The 19,784-nt window shown below is 38.8% G+C and overlaps 1 protein-coding gene across 1 annotated transcript in view; it reads right to left on the bottom strand.

Moving 5' to 3' along the window:
• Positions 1-3,938: 3,938 nt before the first annotated feature.
• The window catches only part of LOC117411147 (protein ELYS-like), a 31,823-nt gene continuing 15,977 nt past the window's right edge, over positions 3,939-19,784 (bottom strand). The window contains exons 13-36 of the mRNA XM_034018345.3: positions 19,458-19,548; positions 19,171-19,260; positions 18,543-18,683; positions 18,316-18,420; positions 17,796-17,883; positions 17,583-17,706; positions 16,521-16,577; positions 15,791-15,937; positions 15,517-15,707; positions 15,281-15,425; positions 14,513-14,644; positions 13,903-14,050; positions 13,371-13,521; positions 13,128-13,235; positions 12,740-12,923; positions 12,353-12,556; positions 11,102-11,567; positions 10,928-11,012; positions 10,627-10,724; positions 9,407-9,576; positions 7,301-9,083; positions 6,638-6,759; positions 6,207-6,301; positions 3,939-4,411 (exon numbers count right to left, since the gene is read on the bottom strand). Coding sequence (XP_033874236.3) covers positions 4,210-4,411; positions 6,207-6,301; positions 6,638-6,759; positions 7,301-9,083; positions 9,407-9,576; positions 10,627-10,724; positions 10,928-11,012; positions 11,102-11,567; positions 12,353-12,556; positions 12,740-12,923; positions 13,128-13,235; positions 13,371-13,521; positions 13,903-14,050; positions 14,513-14,644; positions 15,281-15,425; positions 15,517-15,707; positions 15,791-15,937; positions 16,521-16,577; positions 17,583-17,706; positions 17,796-17,883; positions 18,316-18,420; positions 18,543-18,683; positions 19,171-19,260; positions 19,458-19,548 — 5,127 coding nt within the window. The 3' untranslated portion in view covers positions 3,939-4,209. The remainder of the gene's footprint in view (positions 4,412-6,206; positions 6,302-6,637; positions 6,760-7,300; positions 9,084-9,406; positions 9,577-10,626; positions 10,725-10,927; positions 11,013-11,101; positions 11,568-12,352; positions 12,557-12,739; positions 12,924-13,127; positions 13,236-13,370; positions 13,522-13,902; positions 14,051-14,512; positions 14,645-15,280; positions 15,426-15,516; positions 15,708-15,790; positions 15,938-16,520; positions 16,578-17,582; positions 17,707-17,795; positions 17,884-18,315; positions 18,421-18,542; positions 18,684-19,170; positions 19,261-19,457; positions 19,549-19,784) is intronic.

The following is a 19,784-nucleotide window of genomic DNA, read 5'->3' as shown; positions in this document are numbered from 1 at the left end:
AGCTATAACTACTAATATTGTGTTTTTCCAAAAAGTAAGAAGTTATATAATAATAATAATAATAATAATAATAATAATAATAATAACTAGAGTTGCTAGCAACTATAAAGGCTTCCAAGCAGTTATTGCGAAATGTAAGCGCATTGGTTATTACAGATGAAACGTTATCATCACAACTGTGCTAACTGTGTCAATTTTGGCACAAATATGAGAAGACTTGAAAATTCCCCAAAATTGTCATTAAATCTAAGATGGCTGCCACACCATGTGACCAAAGGCCGCCATATTGACCATGGCACAACATCCCATAGTCCTCTATATCCGTGTCAAATTTCGTGCATTTTGGTGCAGCTGATAAATAGTTATAGGCAGTTTTATAACCAGTTGCATATGTTGATGATGTCATACATCACCGTTTGACCTTTAGGAGAGGTCAGAGTTCACGGGCGATGACATTTTTTCATAGAGCACATATGACTTCCTATACGTGTTCCATTATAACTTTGACCCTGTCAGCACGCCCTAGGAGTTAAAATTTCAACGTAAATTCCAATATGGCCGCCACACTGTGTGAGCAACAGGTTTCAATCTTCAGCAGTTATTACTTTCCAATGGTCTGTACAATTGTGTTGACATTGAAGAGCATAAGTGCAATGGTGTTCTTGTTATGTGTTGTAAATGTTTTTTACAATTCTCAATATGGCCGCCAAACCATGTGACCAAAATGTGTCATTTTCATATCACCAGTACTTTACGTGAGTCTCTATGGTCATATAAAGTTTCATGACTGTAGTGTATTGCACCTTGGATTTATGCACGAATGTATGAAAATAGAGCCGTCGTGAAACGGTTATTTGCGTGCTGCGGCCATGTTTTTTAGCGAAAAAGCGTGGATTTTACAAATGGTAGAAAGGACCTGGTCATGGACATGCGTGCCAATTTAGGTGTTGATTGACGTTGCGGTTTAAGACAAGAAGATTGTTGAATATTTGGTGCCTATCCAGCGTAGCGGGCAAAGTAATTGTTCAATCGACCTCGATTGAACACATGTTTTTTACAGGCCATTGCTGCACTATCTGCTGCCATTGTCATAGTTCCACCTTAAGTTGTTTTTAACGGCAAGAGTTTTGAAAAATTCCCCAAATTTCCACGAGATCCAATATGGCGGTCGAACCATGTGACTTTTTCATTTGGGGACGCTAATGTTCAGCACTTGGAAATGTTTACAGTTTTAAAGGTTCAGTCCCTATAGATAGTGGTGGTGTTTGAATTCATGGAAATAATACACCGCCTGCTGGAATCCTTTCCCCTCTAAAGAAAAAAAAATCAAATGCTTACAAAGCATTGTGTTTTTGTAACAAACAAATTATATATTGTTACTTCCTTGTGCCATCTGGTTAAATATTCAGATTTTGTTTAAAATAACATGTAGGTGGGTTTTTATATGCTAGACTGTACCCAGCAGAGGTCCTAGCTTTAATAAGGGGTTATCATGCCTGCTCAGGGCTTGCGTGCAGTTCCCCTGACAGACTGCTTGCATGAGGGCATACCCAAACAAGGTACCTTGTGTCTATCCTTAACCCTTTGCGGTCCATTTATTAAATGCGCGTCAGGCACGCCAGGTCTAATTAATTTTCACACGCGCAGTTAATTTTAGACGCGCTGTTTAAAAGTATTTTTTTTCACAGTCAAACGGGTTTAAAAGGCCCTGCATATCAACAAAGCACTCACTAGGCATCTCCAGCCCCTCCCCAGCCTTTTGTTTGCTATAGCGTTCACCATGTAAGAAATAAATAATAATAATAATAATAGTTGTACATACCGATCGATCAACTCCGGATCACTCGTTTTATCACCAAACTCCTCAATAATGCGATCCAAGTCATTATTTTATTACTATAACATCTGAAAAAAGCTCTGCAAATGTCCATGATACTCTCTGTGCGCTGACGCACTCAGCCAGCTTGTTTACTATGAACGCCCCGTTATCTGATACCTGATACCATGTATGATTATTCATGAGATACGCCTTTTTTTTTTTTTTTTTTTTTTTCGACTTGTCTCGGCTCCTGCCGCTCCCACTCGGCAATTGAATGGTTTTCTCGGCTTTTTCCGGAGAAAAAACGACTAAACACCCGTTTATTGCGTTGCTATAATGATGTCGGACCCAGTCCGACAAAGGACCTGTGAGGAATAATTGCAATGTCGGACCCAGTCCGACAATGGACCGCCAAACATGTTGGCAAGATAAACTCTTCTTCTGGGCTGTCACCGATCACAAGCACAGGTATGTCATCTGGTTCTGTATTTTTTTCAGTAGTATAAAGAGATGTTTGCAATGAAATGAGTTGAGTGAGATCGTGTCACCTCAATTTCCACTTAAAGTACTGTAGTGGCAGTGTATTGCTCTATTCGTTTAAAAACAAAAGAGCAACCAGAATTATCCCGGGTTTAAAAGGCATGTCATATGCAGACAGGCTAAAAAGAATTTAATCTATTCAGTCTCGAACAAAGAAGACTACGCGGCGATCTGATTCAAACATTCAAAATCGTAAAAGGTATAGACAATGTCGACGCAGGGGACTTTTTTGACCTGAAAAAAGAAACAAGGACCAGGGGTCACAAATGGGGATTAGATAAAGGGGCATTCAAAACAGAAAATAGGAGACACTTTTTTACATAGAGAATTGTGAGGGTCTGGAACCAACTCCCCAGTAATGTTGAAGCCGACACCCTGGGATCCTTCAAGAAGCTGCTTGATGAGATTCTGGGATCAATAAGGTACTAAACAACCAAACAAGCAAGATGGGCTGAATGGTCTCCTCTCGTTTGTAAACTTCTTTATTAAAAAAACCAAAAAAACAAAACACACCAGTAAACCTGACATGGGCATCAACGTGTTTCTCCTTATTGGTACAATATACAGTAAGAGTCACTGTAATTATTTTCCCTTGTTAGTATTTCACAGGATGCAATATAATGTTTAAATGGTTCATACACCCCCCCCAATATTACAGTGCATCTTAGACTTACCAACAAGTGGAAACACATTAGAGATGTTGCTAACTGCAAGGTTCGATTTCTTCATAAAAACTAAACCAGTTTTCTTCAGGTGATTTCAATCAAAAGAGCTTTATTCAGCCAATTAACGGTAATACAACAGTGATCACAGGCACTGGCCTCATTTGATGGAATTCTGAGCTGCTCTGGTACAGAGGTGGTATATCTGAGCTGGCATCAGTGTAGATGTTAGTTTGAGCTGAGCTTTCATGGCATCAGAGATGTTCGTTCCCCCCCCCCCCCCAAGCCAAGCCAAGCCAAGCCAAGCAATTACTTTGTACAGCAGATATACCCCTAGCTTACGTACTTTCCTTGATCAAATTTGGTCATATTTCCGTGTGTGTTCTTCACTTCAAGATTAGCAGAAACCCAGGTAACAAGAAGTTACATTTAAGAACAAGGATATGAGTTTTGCTCAACCTTTGCTTAAAAGTGGTTTTAGAACCAGTTTTAACTGGTGTAATTATGGTTTGTATATAGGTTCAAAACAGCTTATTAAGCAGAAACAAAGGTTTATCATCCCGCCGAGGTCACAGCTGCACTCTGAGTTATGAAAAGCCAGTTACTCCTTACAAGGCCAGGGCAATACTTAAGCAAGATTTTCAAAAGCCTTACATAATAATCAGATCACTTCTTGTGAGTCTCACTCCATATTTATTTATATTTTAGTTCTGCGGATAACCTTCATTAGCTTTACCAATTAAAAAAGGGCCAGATCACCAAGACTAGATTCAAATAAACAAAAGTACTTAAGGAATGTCAATACCCACATCCAAACTTTACATGTGTGCTTTCTGTTAAACCCAAGACAGTCTCACTGTATATCAAATTATAAAAGCAGAACATGGTTGTAATTTAACTTGAAAACAAAACACGCATAGAGGTGTACATTTTTATTTAAACATTGCTAAAATAAGACAATATTTACATTTGCATCATTTTATATAAATGTATGAAGTCTTATAAAATAAAGAACAAAAAAGTCCAATACTCCTTTATAGATCTTATGAAATGTTATAATTTATATAAATTATTTCCCCACAAATTAGATGTTCACCAATTCAAACATTTCCAATGGTTCTATAATTAATCTTTACTTTTATTACAAAAACAGCAGGGAGGTGTTAAATGTTATAAAACTTTTCAGATTCAAAGCATCTTCCTGCGTGTAACTGGCTTTGGAAAAATAGTATCCATCAGTCTCTTTCTAGTTCTCCTTGTGGTTTTCCTCTCTGAATCTGCACCATCTCCTGATATTTGTTTTCCTGCTAATGCAGCAATTGGGCTGGCAATAGGCGAGATTAGGTTTACTTCCACTGGTGGAGGAGACCATGGGACATCTTTTTTTACTCTGTCGAGAGAAGAAAAAAAAAAAAAAAACAGCATCATACCCATCTGTTCCACTGTCAAATATACTTCTCACTATGCGCTTTTCCTGGAGGTTGCCAGGGTCAACCTTTTTTTCTTGGGACTCTGGACAATCATGGTAGAAAATTATGCATTCTTTTTTAATCATGATTAAATGGATCGCATATTAGAAGATGGTATTTAACATGAGTTATAGGCATACCCATAACCGTCATGAGCCGTCAATTTGACGGCCTTATTAAAAACATATTGTTATAATAAAAGGGCAAACAATCAGATTTAAGTCATAGTTTTATCCAGCCAAGTCACAAAGCATCTGCACAACCGAAATATAAATCAATGGGCATTAGAACAGAAAACAGTTTATATAAAAGACATATTACATGAAGCGCAACTGCAAAAAAAAGGTTTAAAACAAACATTTGAACAGAAATGACTGTATATACTGGTATATTATATACTATTACAACCGAAACTAAATAAGTAATGCAATTGAAAATAAATGAGTTTATATACCTGTACAGACCTAAAACGTGCATAGGCTATATGAAGCTGAGTGTATAATAAAAATAAAAAAAAACAAGCATTAACAGAAATGCGTCTCCATACAGGTATATTATGATTGTACAAAACCATAAACGAAATAAGGAACTGAATTTAAGTGTTTAATGTAGCCTATAGACATAAAAAAAATCATGTATATGCAAACCAACTGTAAAAAAAAAAAAAAAAAAAGTCATTTGGACAAAACTGCTTTCATTACAGACTTATTTCAAATATTTTAACAAAAATAAAAGGAATGGGGTTTACAATCACAACGTTATTAAAGCAGCCAAAGTGCCCAAATCACATTCCTGCATGCATGTCTTCTTAGGATTTGGCCACAGCTAAAGTGTGTTGTTACCATTGCATTTGTCAGCTGGCATGGGAGTCGATACAATACCTTTAGCGCGTACCTACTTTGCATTTTACTTCTGTACAAAATGTTTCTGAAGACGTTATACTATACAACCAAATCTCTGTAAATAAGTAACACAAAATTGAAAATAAAATGGGTTTATATACCTGTACAGACCTACAAAGCGCATACAGCATAGGTTACGCAGCAGAGATGCATAGAAAAAAAATAAGTCATCGATACAGTACCTTCAGCGTGTACATGCTTTGCACTTTTCTGTACAAAATTATTCTTTGGCTAGCTGCAATAGGCTACACAGTATAGTTTCTCCTAGTTATTGCCTGTGCATTTCTTGAAAAGAATCAAAGCATGAAATACCCCATGCCACCTGGTCTAAAATGTCAACTCCAAACTTCGTTGTATTCACAGTTTAATTTATGTAAGGGCTGCAGATTGATCTAATCAGTTCAATACAATCGCCAGGATAGTGGTGCTGACTGATACAAAAAAATATAATACTATACTGTAGAAGCGAAATACTATTGTTTTCTATGTAGCCATCAATTTGACGGTTCTAGGTAAGAGGGGATTATAACTTTCATTTTTGTGATCCTGCCTTTCAAATGCTGTCAGGGTATTTAATACATGTATTTAGGAAATGTCGGACAACCACATCTCTTTCACACACGCAGAGTAATTTACATTTTAAAAGTGAAAATCGTCAAATTGACGGCCTTTGCGGTTCTAGTTAAGCAGATGTGCTTGAAATTTTAAAATACAACAATTTCTGTTACCCATGGAGCCAACATAAATTATACAATCCTCTAATGTAGCAGTTATTTGTGCAATAGGTATTAAATGAACATATCAAACTTCTTACTTGCTGGCTTTCTTTTTTGTTGGTTTTGAAGCTTTTTTAGTATCTTCCTTTTCTTTATTCACTTTTGGAACTTCATTATCTACTTCATGTATATCCTGTTGTGATGAAGTAATTTAAGAGAAAACAAACAATTAGACAAATCTAAAACATCTGCTTTTCTGCTGGTAAAGTAAAAATGCATTTAAACATCTGCAGTGTTTATCCTTATCCATTAACATTAAAGAGTATAGCAATAAACATTTAATTTATAAAAAAAAAAAAAATTAAAAAAGGCATTAAAAAAAAACAAAAAAAAAAAAAACCACCACAACAGCAGCAGTCTTAATTTCAGAGTGAATGTATTGTTTGTGCTATCCAATGATACAGCACCCACTGTTGTATGGTAGAGCAAAGAAACACAAATACACCAAAGAAATCTGTATAAAGTTTACCATCTCCTCCACAGTCCTGGATATTGTGGTGCCAACGTTCCGTCTTGTCCGTGTTGCGGGAGGGGAAAAGACAAACTGCGGTTCAACAGTTGAAAGGGCTTCAGAAGAATATGGCATTTTAGCTAAAACAAATTAAATTAAAAAATTGTTACAAACAAATACAAACCTTGCACAACAATTACCTTATTCCCATCTTCTCACAAAATGCTTACGTTATAAATGCGACTTTCCAACAGACATAGGGAAACTTTACAATCCTGGTCAGTACCTACAAAATATTTAGATAGTCACCCTTATCAAATGTATGAGGTAAATTATGAATAAGTCACAATTCACACCTAGCAATGCAATAAATGAAACAACGATACACCAATGGTGCTCAGACTAATCAACAGATTATCTGACCCATTCATCAGAAAGATTCAGAGCAAATATATTGTATTAGTCTATTAAGGCACAGTTAAGGAAGATAGTACTGTTTCACATACATATATACTAATTTCGTTTCTGACAAAGTGTGGCTGAGCTAGAGTCAGAAACTAAATGTTTAGATCATATTACAGTATCATTATAATTATTATATGCCAAGACAGTATTGCCTGAAAATAGCTTTTGTCAATAAAATGTACTACTTACTCCTATACCTAAACATACTTTCTTTACCTTTCATTGACCTTGTGCGCGGAGGAGCGAATACAAAGGGTTCTGGAGCTGGTAAATCTGGAACTTTACTGGGGCGGCCCTTTCTTGCTTTCTTAGGAGTTGCCTTTTCAGGATCCATCTTCTCACTGTCCCTAGTAGAGGTTTTTATATTCTGGTCTTCAGCATGCAGTTCGTCACTGCTGCAGAGTTCTGCCAAACCCCCGGTCTCCTCAGCCTCATCAGGGGAGGGGTACTGGGTTTCCAGGGCCTGATCTGCAGCGGTTTTAGTGGTCCTCCTGCTTTTAGCTCCAGTTCCATGTACCTCTTTGATAACTTCATGGTGAGACTGGTGAGACACAATCCCTTCAACCATCATAATTCCAGACTCGCTTGTTTCTGTTGTTTCCACACGCCTTGTGCTTTTCTTAGAAGCGTCAGGGGCTTGCAGCTGCAATTTATTTCCACAGGCATTTTCTAAAATGGACAATGCATTTTCTGGAACTTCTGTTAGGCTTGCCAGTCTGCTCCTGGTAACTCTCCGAGGAGTAGCACTTTTAAGCTGTTCCAAACTGCTCTTGGACTTTCTGCCTCTTTTGGGGGTGAGGGGCATCTGGTCATGATGCTCAGTGGAAATTTCCTTTTGTTGGGCCACTTGCGGAATCTCCAGCGTGACCCCTCTGGATTTCCTGGTAGACCTACTGGGACTGGCTGGCACTTTTACTGGCTGGTCCACCTGGGCACTTTCAGAAACAGCCAAGATATTGCTTTTTTGCCTGGTTCTCCTTGTAGGAGTAGCCGTCATCGCTACCTCTTGTTCACTGACTTCATCTGTAGCTTTGATGCTTTCCAAAGGCTCAGCGACGCTACTCCTGGTTCTGCGTCCTCCTCTCCATGGTGTGGTTGGCTGTGTAGTTTGGTGCTGGTCTGCATCAGTTTCTAACTTGACATCTTTAGTTTTCCTCAGGGTCCTCCTTGGCGTATCAGACATGTTTGTTTGGGGCTGGTGCTTTGCACTTCTTGTAGCTCTTCTGGGAGTGGTAGGCACCTGTAAGTCTAGTTGATCCAAAGGCTCGCTATCTATCGGCTGCAACATCTGCTTAACACTTTCTGAAGTAACCTCTTTGGTTTTTCTGGCACCCCTCTTTGGAGTAGCAGGTGCTGGAGGTTCTTTGACGCTAGCTTCTGTCAAAACGTGAAAGGGTTCCTTCAAGGGTTTGGAGGTTGAGCTTCTTAGTGTTTTTCCAGTCACCAGCATTTCTTCCTGCATAGAGCCGTCAACCAACTCGGTAACAAACTCCTTAGTTCTAGTGTCTTTGACAACATCAAGCAGGTTCTCTGCAATAGACATTTTAATCGGCTCAGGCACATATGGAAGAGACTCTGCAATATCAATTTGGGTTTCCTGACTCTTCTCTGCAGCCTTTACCAAAGCTACGGCCTCTGGATTACCAGTTTGTTCTTCTGACTCTTTAGAAACATTATGACCCTCCTCAGCATGGTCTTCACTTTCTCTCGCTTTAGGCAGCCCTACAATCAGGTGGTGTGCAGTAGGTTCAGTAGATGAATTTTCTATTTCATTTTCTCCATCCTCAGCTTCAAGTATTAAAGAAAAACCGCTAGGAGCTGATTCCTGGTCATCATGAATCTTAGGAACTTCACTTTCACTGGTTTCCCTAATTTCCAACAGTTCTCCTTCCAAGTGCTGCGTGTTGGAGAGCTGGACAGGAAAGAGAACAGGGACAGCCGGCTGCAACTCTGTGTAAGAAACTAGTTCAGGATCTTCCACAACAGAGTGATCTACAACCTGAAATGAAAATAAAAATACATAAAACAAACAAAAAGAAAAAACAAAAACAAGCTTCTTAAGTGTACCCCCCCCCCCTCCCAAAAAATAAAACCCCACTAATCCTAATTTTACTGTTTAGTCTGGACTGTGCAGTACACAACTGAGACATTATTTTCATACATTTCAACAATTAAAATAAACCAGGAAAAAAGGCAGCTTTCACTCAGAGTAAAATTTAGTTCACCTATAGAAAAAACAAACAAAACAAACTTAAATAGAAAGTCCCCACTGAATTAGGAATGTTCTGGTGACAATTTTTATATTACCGTGACCTGTATTACCTCAGAGATTACAGGAAGTCCAGCAACAGTGGGCTCTTCCAAGCAGACACCAGATTCTTCAGCAGGGGTCTCCTCTTCCAAGCAAACATGTTCCTCAATTTTACCATTCTCTGCAATGTCCTCAGGTTTGTTTTCTGAAGATGCCACATCTTCACTGGCACGTACCACGGCTACAGGAGAAGGGTATATAAAATAATAACATTTGTTTTATAGTTGATAGCATAGAAGACTACAGTGCTCCATTTATCCACTAAGCAGTTGGTAGCTACAGGTGCAAAGTCCTGCTACAAAACATATGTAAAACAGTAATTTGCAAGTATTGTTAAATAGTCCATCAATTATTGACATAGGTGTTAGGGGTGGGAATTGAGTAATTTAGTGCTCGCGTACTTGAGAATTAAAAATGGAGTACTCAAACCTAATGCCAGACAATATTATTCTACATATGTGAAAATTACTGCTTTGTTGCTAGGTGGGCGGATTTCTAACTTCCTTATTTCCGTGATCCTGCCTTTCAAACGCCGTTGGGGTATTTATTTAGTTAAAGTCATAAACTGACAACCACGTAACTTTCAGACACGCAAAGTAATTTCAATTCGAAAACCTCAACCCGTCAAAATGACTTCCGTGGCTAGTGTTAAGGTGGTATATGTAAATAAAATTGTAACGACCCCTGGTCTTGAGGCTCAAAGCAGGAGACAGAGACGGGATTCAGGCGCTAATAAAACTACTTTATTAATTAAGCAGGGTCTGTGTTTGGGTCAGGACCACAACACAAAAACAATAAATCCTTCCTCCTGTCTCTCGCCTAAAACTCGCTCACTTTCTCGCTTGCTCTATTCCACAAACAAACTCTGGCTCGATCAGTCCCTTCACACACAGAGAAGAGAGCAGACCACTACTCTCATGGGGGGGGGGGTAGGCAGAGCAAGAGAGTCTAGATGACATGGTCTGCACCCAACAGCGGCTCACACACACAGCCACAGCCACACCCACACTACCGAAACTGGTGATATGGTCCCACCCCGGAACAATACAGATAACGTGAATGCACATGACCAGATGAAACAAAAGTCTGCCAACCTGAACTGACCGGGTTGCTACAATATATTGAACTTACATTAATGAAGAGATATTATTTAAATTTTTGAGTACTCGAGTAATTATAACCCACACCTAATAGGTATAATAATAAAAAAAAAAAAAAAAAAATTACTTACACTGAGCATCAGCCTCTACAGGTACCGAAACATCTGAAGCATCGTCAGTCCCAAAAACCACCTCAAACAGTGGGTAAGACTGCTTTTGCTCTTCACCACTAAAAACAATTAAATGGCAATTACCACACATATACCGAACAATGACAAATAGGTAATGGTTACTGTGTGTTTCAATATTTGCCATAAAGGAATTTGATACACAAAGGTGGGAAACTACAGCCTAACCAAGACAGGCAAGATGTATATAAACCGAAGGAGAAAACCTCATGCCCATATTAGTGTCAAATGATTTCTGTGTTACCTCTTAGATGCTGCCAAGTCTGTCACGAAGGCTTCCCTAATACTAGCACGTGTCAATGTTGAGGAGACATCCACATTATCCAAATCTAAGGAAAAAATAAAAAACAAAAACAAGGTAATACAGGTACAGATGTATACAGAGCTTGACTCCGATAGTAGAGGAACATCAAGTTACCTTTGTACTCCATGAGTGGCTCTACCACTTCATTTGCATCCTCTGAGGGAAGTCTTTCCTCCTGCTTCTCTAAGTCTACCTCATACACCTCTTCCTCCTCCAGCACCACCACCTGCGGCTCTTCCACCTGCGCTGGTTTACAGTCCACAGAGACTGCTGGCTTTGCATTTGTAATCACTACATCATCCTCAAACTCCTCGGGGGTGGGTGCATCATGAAATTCCAACGTGGAGTCTCCGGATCTTGCAGAAATGTGGCTCATCTCCTTGACAACCTCCATGTCTTCTGAAGCATCTCTGTCTGGAATCTTCTCTGCCATTCCCTCATCCTCATCCTGCTGTTGCAAGACCAATGGCTTGCTTGGGGCAAATGAAACACGTTCTTCTGCAGAAGTAGACCAAGGGCTAGCTGACTGAGATCTTGATTTGAGTACAGAGAGCAAGTTTACTTGGTTATCAGCTGCAACCTGTTTTAAAAATAAAAACATGTTACATGCTGCACAGTCATCCCACAGTGCAATCCAAACATTCTGAATGGATAAGGTGGTTGAGAGAAATAAATCAGTCAAAGAAACAGCAGAAAAAAAGCCATGTATGATGTAAACATAGGCCACCATAACCTATATTTTCACAACATAGAAAAATGTTGTTTTGACATGCGTACAGGCACCTTTATATGTATTCTCACCCCTCCACTGGCTACCTATCTCTGCTCGCGTACAAATCAAGACACTTATTCTTGCCTACCGCTTTCTTCACCACACTGCCCTCTCCTGCCTCCAATCCTTTGTCTCCCTAAACCCATCTATGCGCTTCCACTACTGGCCGACTGATTATGCCTTCTCTCCACTCTCCGTCCTTCTGTGTCCGCTCCTCTTCCCTAGCCAGAGAACCTCAGGACTGCTCCATTACTCACTGCCTTCCGCCGCCACCTCCTCAAGATCTACCTGTTTAGACTGTACACCACTCTACCTACCCCTCCTACTATGCACTGGATTTGCCTGACCTAAGAACAAATGTTCCAGACCCTCACCTAATGCACTATCCTTGCACTACTATTATGGCATTGTAGATATAAATTGTTGCTTCCTAGTTCATGTTGTATTTTAGTCGTACTATTACACTTACTGTAAACTACACTATTTAAATATTAAGCTTGCAATGTAACCCTTGTAAGTCGCCCTGGATAAAGGCGCCTGCCAAATAAATAGAAAATACAACAACCACACTGTTAAATTTCCTCTCTGCTTACCCCATTGCTCCATTGTGTAGTTTTGGTTGTTGCCTCCTCTATGAAGGTGATACGACTTTCTTTCAGACGCAGAGGTGGGGTGAGGGACCTGCCCGGAGAAGCAGAAGGAGACCCTACAGGCGTTGGGCGCTGGCTGGACCTCAGGATGGACTGGGGGGTGAAGCCGGGGAAGCTAGAGGCAGCAGATGTCAAAGCTCTTGCTTTCTATTATATAGGGGGGGGAAAAAGCTAAATCAAAAAAGGCAACACTGATCTATTTGTCAAGCAGCTGATGTAATATTATTGTCTTCACTGTGCAAGGACCCTTTTAACTGAAAGCTTCCCTGAAATGTATTTATTGCTTATTCAAAATGATAATATTAAAAAAAATTATATATAACACCTCACCTTTACTACTGGAGGAGTTTGCAGCAAGGTTAGCTCGGAGGGCTTAAAAACATTTTTGAGGTAGCTGGGCTTGACAGCACTTGGTCGTAATGGACTGGATGTAGTCCATGATGGGATAACCTTGGGTGGAGTTTGCTGAATGCTCACAGAATCAAGAGTAGGCAGAACCACCAAATCAAGTAACCTGGGGGAAAGAAAAAGAAGCAATTAGTAGAAAAAGTGGAAAGGCTATTCAAATCAGATATTTGCACTCTACTGGGAGAAGAGAATGCAGAAGGCATAGCTGCGCAGATTTCTGTCACTGTTGAGATCAACAGTTTACCAGTATTTTAGCTTTTGCAGATCATTTTGTGCAAAAACCACCACATAGGGGTCTTGTTTTTTTTACCTGGAAATCCTCTTTGTGGTTTTGGTAATGGGTGTGCCCACAAATGCATCAGTTTGATCTAATGAGGGTGGGGGTGATTTAACAAGTGGTAGTTCTGGAATTTTCGGACTACAAAAAAAGAAAAAGGAAAAAGATGAGTGACTTTTACTTTGTTTCTGTATATTGGTTACATATTTACACAACTGAAAAACATACAGAAGCAAGACAACCTCAAAAAATGAATCAAACAAATTCAAAATGTACCTTTTGAATGGTGACAGAGCCGGTTTAGTATTCTCTCCAACCCACACCTCCCCAATTTTAGACAGCACATTGTTAATAAAGGTTGCTCTTGTGAGGATATTCCCTGAAGCAGCTGGTTTTGCCATGGTGGACAACGGCTTTGGCCTTGAAACTGCAAATAAGACAGATTCAAAGCATAAATTTGTGTTCGGACAAAAACAAAAAGCATGATACTTGTTTACTGGATTAACTAACTGCACCACCAATATAGAATATATATAAAGTTTAAAAAATGTACCAACTCTACTGATCAGATTCAATAAGTATCTACTGAAATACTGTGCATTGCAATTTCAGGTTTCCATTTAGCCCTCCGAGTGCAAATCCTGTCAAAAGAGAAGGAGCTGTGTTAACTTATAAGCGCATGTGTGCTTTCCTGCTTTGGAATAAAGGGCAACAACAATGACCTTACTGCTAAAGTTGCACTGAGATGGCCTTACTACAATACCCAATTAACTTTGCACTGTAAACTTTTACTTAATTCCGAGTGTACCTTCCCGCAGAATTGTGGATGGATGGTGGTAAGGTTTTGCTCTTTCTGTGGCAAGTCTCCGCTGCACTCTAGGAAGAACCTTTCCATACTGGTCTAAAATAGAATTTCTGGCAATTGTCCTTTCTTTCAGTTGAGGATCTCGGTCATTCTAAGGAGAAAAAAATAAATATAAAGGACTAAACATTTGTTGCCAACATGGTTAATATTACACTGCAGAAAGGCTGGGTACTTTTGAGACCACCACAGTGGTGTAGGTCTGCGGTTCTCAAGCGGGGGGTGGGGGTGGGGGCTGAACATTGGAAATTGGTGTGGTGGTGTTCTATGTTTATTTTATATATATATATATATATATATATATATATATATATATATATATATAATCTGCATACACAGCATGATCCAATACAATTCTTTAAAAAAAAAAAAAAAATTAAAAAAGAGGGAGTCCTACTGAACAGAATGCTTTGACCATAATTCAAGACTACAATTTTACAGCAGTTTGCTCTATTTCAGGTTTTGCTGGGAGTCATTCATTTTAACAAAAGATATATGATGTGTAAATACACAAACTTCTATGCAACAGGCTTGTATACCATAAGTCGTTACATACCATTAAGTTCATCTTCAGGGTCTGATTGAGTTGCAATGCTGGCACATAGTTGGCTCGCTGGAGATAATAAACCATGAGAAACTCATGGTTTTGAAGGTCACCATTGCTTTGCAGGAACTTCTCCAAACACTCCTGCAAGGCAATAAAAAAAAAAAAAAAAACACACCACTAAGTGAACGTATTCAGTACATGTAAATTTAATACTGGCATCAAGACCGAAATTTAAAAATCTGAACTTAAATGCTTTTGCTGCACTGTGTATTTTGATGAAGTTGTACAATACACTGGTGAGACCGCATATAAAAAAGTACTGTGTTCAATCGGGACATTCTGGCCCAGGGGGATCTCCAACAAAGGGCAACCAGACTAATCCCAGGTCTTAAAAGGAATGAGCCATGAAGATAGGCTGACCCTAAACCTATTTAGCCAAGAACAAAGAAGAATTGGGGGGGGGCGGACCTGGAGGGATATGAAGTCTTTAAAATCTTAAGGAGTTGACAGTTAATCCAAACCAATACCTTAACACAGTACAGAAACCAGTACCAGAGGACAAAGCTGGAAATTAAGTGGAGATTGTGAAAATTGTGATGTCGGACCAGGTCCAACATAGGACTGCAAAAGGTTAAAAAGTATACATATTCCCATTCTTGACATTGTTACCTGAAGTAAGTTGCACCTACTCGTTAAGACCATGAGAGACCTTAGTCTGTTTTATCTTATTCAAAGAATCCTACTCAACTTCCCAAACTGAAATTTAATGGCACCTACCTGCTCAGTTACTGTGAACGGCAGCTTTAGAAGGTCTTCCATTAGCCCCATCTCCCGACACATTTCATACATGTGTTTTAGCAACTCTTCCACATTCAGCCTATTGGAATGTTGCCTTAGCAAACCCCAGGCCTCCACCATACACCTTAAAATAACAAATACATCAAAATAAATAAACGTGCAATGGAAGTCAACTGAAGGCATTAATGTCAGCAGATGTTTTAGTTTAACAGTACCTGTTAAACAGCAACACAGTGAGGTACAGTTTTATTTCACTGCTAGTCGACATTGATGGCTTCATCATCTGTATGTATCTAAGGGCTTGTCTGTGCTCCCCTTGGCACATCAAGGCCTGGATTATCCGTGCATGTTGCCAAGACTGCATTGATCGGCTAGTGGCTGGGTGAAGGATGAGATCCAAAGCGGTCTGTGTCACAAACAGATAAGTGCATTACAAACCATTTCCAGAACTCCAATCTTAGCCAAAATTAAGGACTGCCATTCAGTTACCTCATGATCATTATGATCCAGGAGCCAAAATCCTTGGATAAGCTTCATCAATCCCAAAGGGATCGCAAAGGCAGTTGGGAACGACTCAACAGAGGACTCCGGTTTATTGGGAAAAGAATACAGGACATCCAATAACAAATAGATAACCTGAATGGCATTTGTTAAGGAAATCTTCAGTATATATTCACTCAACTAAGCATCTTTAGGAATGCAGTGGTGTGCAATTCGTATCACCAGACGGCCGGGACAACAAGTTTTGCCGTTATACTTTGCCCATCTGACAAGTAGTTTCCATTTATTTATTTTTCGTTCTGTTGCTAGAAAGACAGTGTATAGTTCTAGAGAGCCACGCGTTTCTGAAAACTGAATTGCTGAAGTCTAGCACTGAAGCACAAACATTTTAAAAAGTGTTTACATCCCAACCCTATCGCTTCTGAATGGCTAGTTGTGGAAGAAAGAAGCTGATCTTCTATTGGTTACAAAGAAACCCAGAAATGGCTGCCTGCGAGCCTCTGGCAAGGCAGACTAATCTTTTAAAAATTTAAGGTATTATTTACGTTTTTTATTTTTTTAAATGAGCAAAGTGATAATGCCCGACATTTAAATGCAGCAATCTTGTATAGTTTTATAAAAAAAAAAATGCAAGAGAGCTTTGATGAGATGTGCAGAGTAACACAAGCAGTTAAGCAAACAAAGCATGTCATATAGAAATGTTCAAATAAAAGGATACAATTGCATGCTTTGCTGATTCTTCAACACTGTCCAACAGGTAAACATCAAGCAATGCCTGGGGGGGGGGGGAGGAAAAAATATATTAAATTACCAAACTACAAAATCCTCATAACTTGTGGTCCTATTTAAACCACCCCCACAAAACAAATCTGAATAAATTAAATTATGCCACTAATGGTACTCTAACTGCCATTTTGCAAACCACAAAAGCAAGGAAAATGCCACAGCCCACAAATCAGCAAAATATATATTATATACACACATATACATACACACACACACACACACACACACACACACAGTCAACCCTCTATACTTGAATTATTTTTTTTTTATTATTATTATTATTTTTTTTACTGTTGGTCATTTGAACGTTTGTAGCACAACTATAAGCCTGCTGAATACTATCCCCCCATTCAATGATGCCATCTATTTATTTCACAAAGCAATTTAAGCTTAACAGCATTCTGCTGTTTACAAAAACTGATGCTTTAGTTTAAGTCAGCCTTCATGTGTGCAAAACTTGCACGTAAACAAACCTCTTAACGTTTTCTTTAACTTTATTTATTTATTTTTACACTGTGGTTTTTAAAAGTCACTTATTTTTAGACTTTAAGGTTAAACAAATCGACCCGTTCCATCAAGGTAAGCAAATTGTTTTTATCCATTACAACGTCTCCAATTGTCCTTCGATTAACAGTATGCCTCACTTAGGCGAAAAAAGATTTGCAATGTCATGCTTTCTTATTTTCAGATGCATACATGCAGATTTCTTTTCTTTTGCTCTGGTGTAAATGTAGGGTCAACTCACCATTTTGTACTTTGTTTTGCTTTGGGAGCAGAATAGCTGGCGGTATGCGAGGGTGGCGTTATAAAGGGGGGCGGTATAACGCGGGACAACTGTGTGTATATATTTCAAGATGTGATAGCATTAGAGCTCTAAAAATGGCTCAGCCAATGTCCCTTTCAGAACATCCCCACATGTTTTGTACAATTAGTTTCCTGTAAAAGTTAGACTAACCCCTCCCCCCCTCCCCAAAAAAATAACCTTTAGACTTACATGCAGTGTTGGAGGGGGGTATCTTCCAGTTCCGCCTTCATCGCGCTTCCACACCTTCTCAAGTTGATCCCCAAACTGGGACACCATTCCATCAATCATAAGGCAATTTGAAGACCATTTACCTCTAAAAGAAAAAGCTACACTATTTAGCAGCTGAATACCAAAGTAAATAAGTATACACTATTCAAATCAAAGCAAAAAGCTACACCGTACCTAGATGAGCGTTCAAGCTTCTGCCGTCGTCCATTATAATAGTTCTGTATTTCTGGATAGTTATAGCAGGGCTTAGATATCTGCAGATCTACAAAAACAAATAAAATAAAACAAACAAACAAAAAAAACATTGAAAAGCATGGTGGTGGAGGACAATCCATGCTTTACTACCAATCATGTTAAAGCATGTGGTCTCACAGAAGTAATAAACCCTGGCTAAATTGATATGCTTTAATAAAACAAGTACAAACTTAATTGAAAAGTTACGTATATCTAGACAGTGTATATGAATACAAAGTGATGAAGTAACTTACAGGTGGTCCGTCTTCCGACAGCAACATTGATTTACAAAATACAAGTACAAACAGCAATTGGGACAGCAGACAGGACAATGTTAATTGGGAGTGAGACTTTGCTCTTGAAGCAGCATCAACGACACTCTTAGAATAGAAATAATTAAATCCTTGGACGTAGGTTTGTCATCATCCTTAAATTCCTTTTTCAGTTGCTACAGACTTACCGGCACCTTCTGGCAGGAGACCAGAACGACAGAACCACAGCACCATCTGGGCATATTGAAAAATAAGGTTGGCAACCACATGTTTGTTCGTTAAATCCACTAGACCTGTGAAATACATAACAGTTAAGAATTTCACCCCACCGAAAAAAAGCTAATCAAATGTCTGTGCACCCCTCCCCCACTTGGGCATTCTTTTCACAAAAACAGGAAAATTAGCGTCAACTCACCTTTCTCTGTGAGTTCTTGTGCCTCACTGAGGAAGCAGTTAAAAATGATGCGGAGGTTGCCAAGTAGCAACTGACAGTGCTGCATAACCTGGAGTGTTTGTGGATCAATGAAGTTACAGGAGCTGTCAAAGAGTGGAGCACCTAATAAAAGAAACAAGCAAATAAAACGTAACATTTTCACTTCTTACTGCTGAGATCGATGTACTATGCTTTTATCATAATTATTTAATATTCTTTCGTTCACATGTCCTTGATTAATAAATAAATGAAAGGTATTACTGCCAAAGCAATTCCAATGTTGATTTAGAAGAAAAATGTCCAGCTTCCCTTTAAAATGTCAATCTGTTTTGTTAGAGTGGCGTTTGGAAAGGAAACTGAAGTGCACATGGAATGGATGGCAATAAAGTGGCCACTTGTTACTGCAGAGTAATACCACAGAGACCCTCATGAACAGGGTCCCTCAAAAGGGTGCTGTTGGATTATGGAGCGATTTTCAAATTGATGTTATAGATCACTTAAAAAGAATCAATTTCATCTTCAGCAAATACAAAGCTTAAGAAGCTTTGACATTATTGCACTAATACACCTAAAAAAAGCATAATTTATAAGCAAGAACATGTATACTCACAAATGTTGTCAAGTTCATCTTTTGTATGAACCAACTTATTCCATGCCCACTCAAGTACGAAGCGTAGGTTAGCTCCAGACCTTGGTTGTTCTTTAAAATGTAAAAAAAATAAATAAATATTATAATAATAATAATAATAATAATAATAATAATAAATTGAGTTGATGAAAGGCTAAACAGCAAGTTTTAATCTTACATTAGTAAACCTGTCAAAACAAATATTGGAGATCCAAACAGCAATAACCTCAAAAATTAAGTATGAACAAGGACATTAAAACCACCTCTACCTTCTCCGGTCCATTGTTTGATGCACCCAGTTATCAGAGAAAGAGAACTTGTTTCAACGACGGTTGATAATATGGCTTCCAACTGTTCCTCCTATAGAGTACGACATAACAGATATTTGCCTTAACAATCCATTTTCTGGAGCTTAAGATACCAGAAAATATTCCCCAGATAGATTATGCATTCTTAAAACAAGGATAGGTTTTGGTGTCAAGGATCTGAAAGCATCTTAACTCCTTCAGCACTTTACAGAAAGACTAAATAGTTTGTGTTTAAAATAAATAAAATAAACTTAGGGCTACTGATTTTCTGCGATTGTGGAATCAGGC

This window comes from Acipenser ruthenus, chromosome 6 (genome assembly GCF_902713425.1).
Source record: "Acipenser ruthenus chromosome 6, fAciRut3.2 maternal haplotype, whole genome shotgun sequence".
Lineage (NCBI taxonomy): Eukaryota > Metazoa > Chordata > Actinopteri > Acipenseriformes > Acipenseridae > Acipenser > Acipenser ruthenus.
This window is presented reverse-complemented; position numbering and strand designations above follow the sequence as displayed.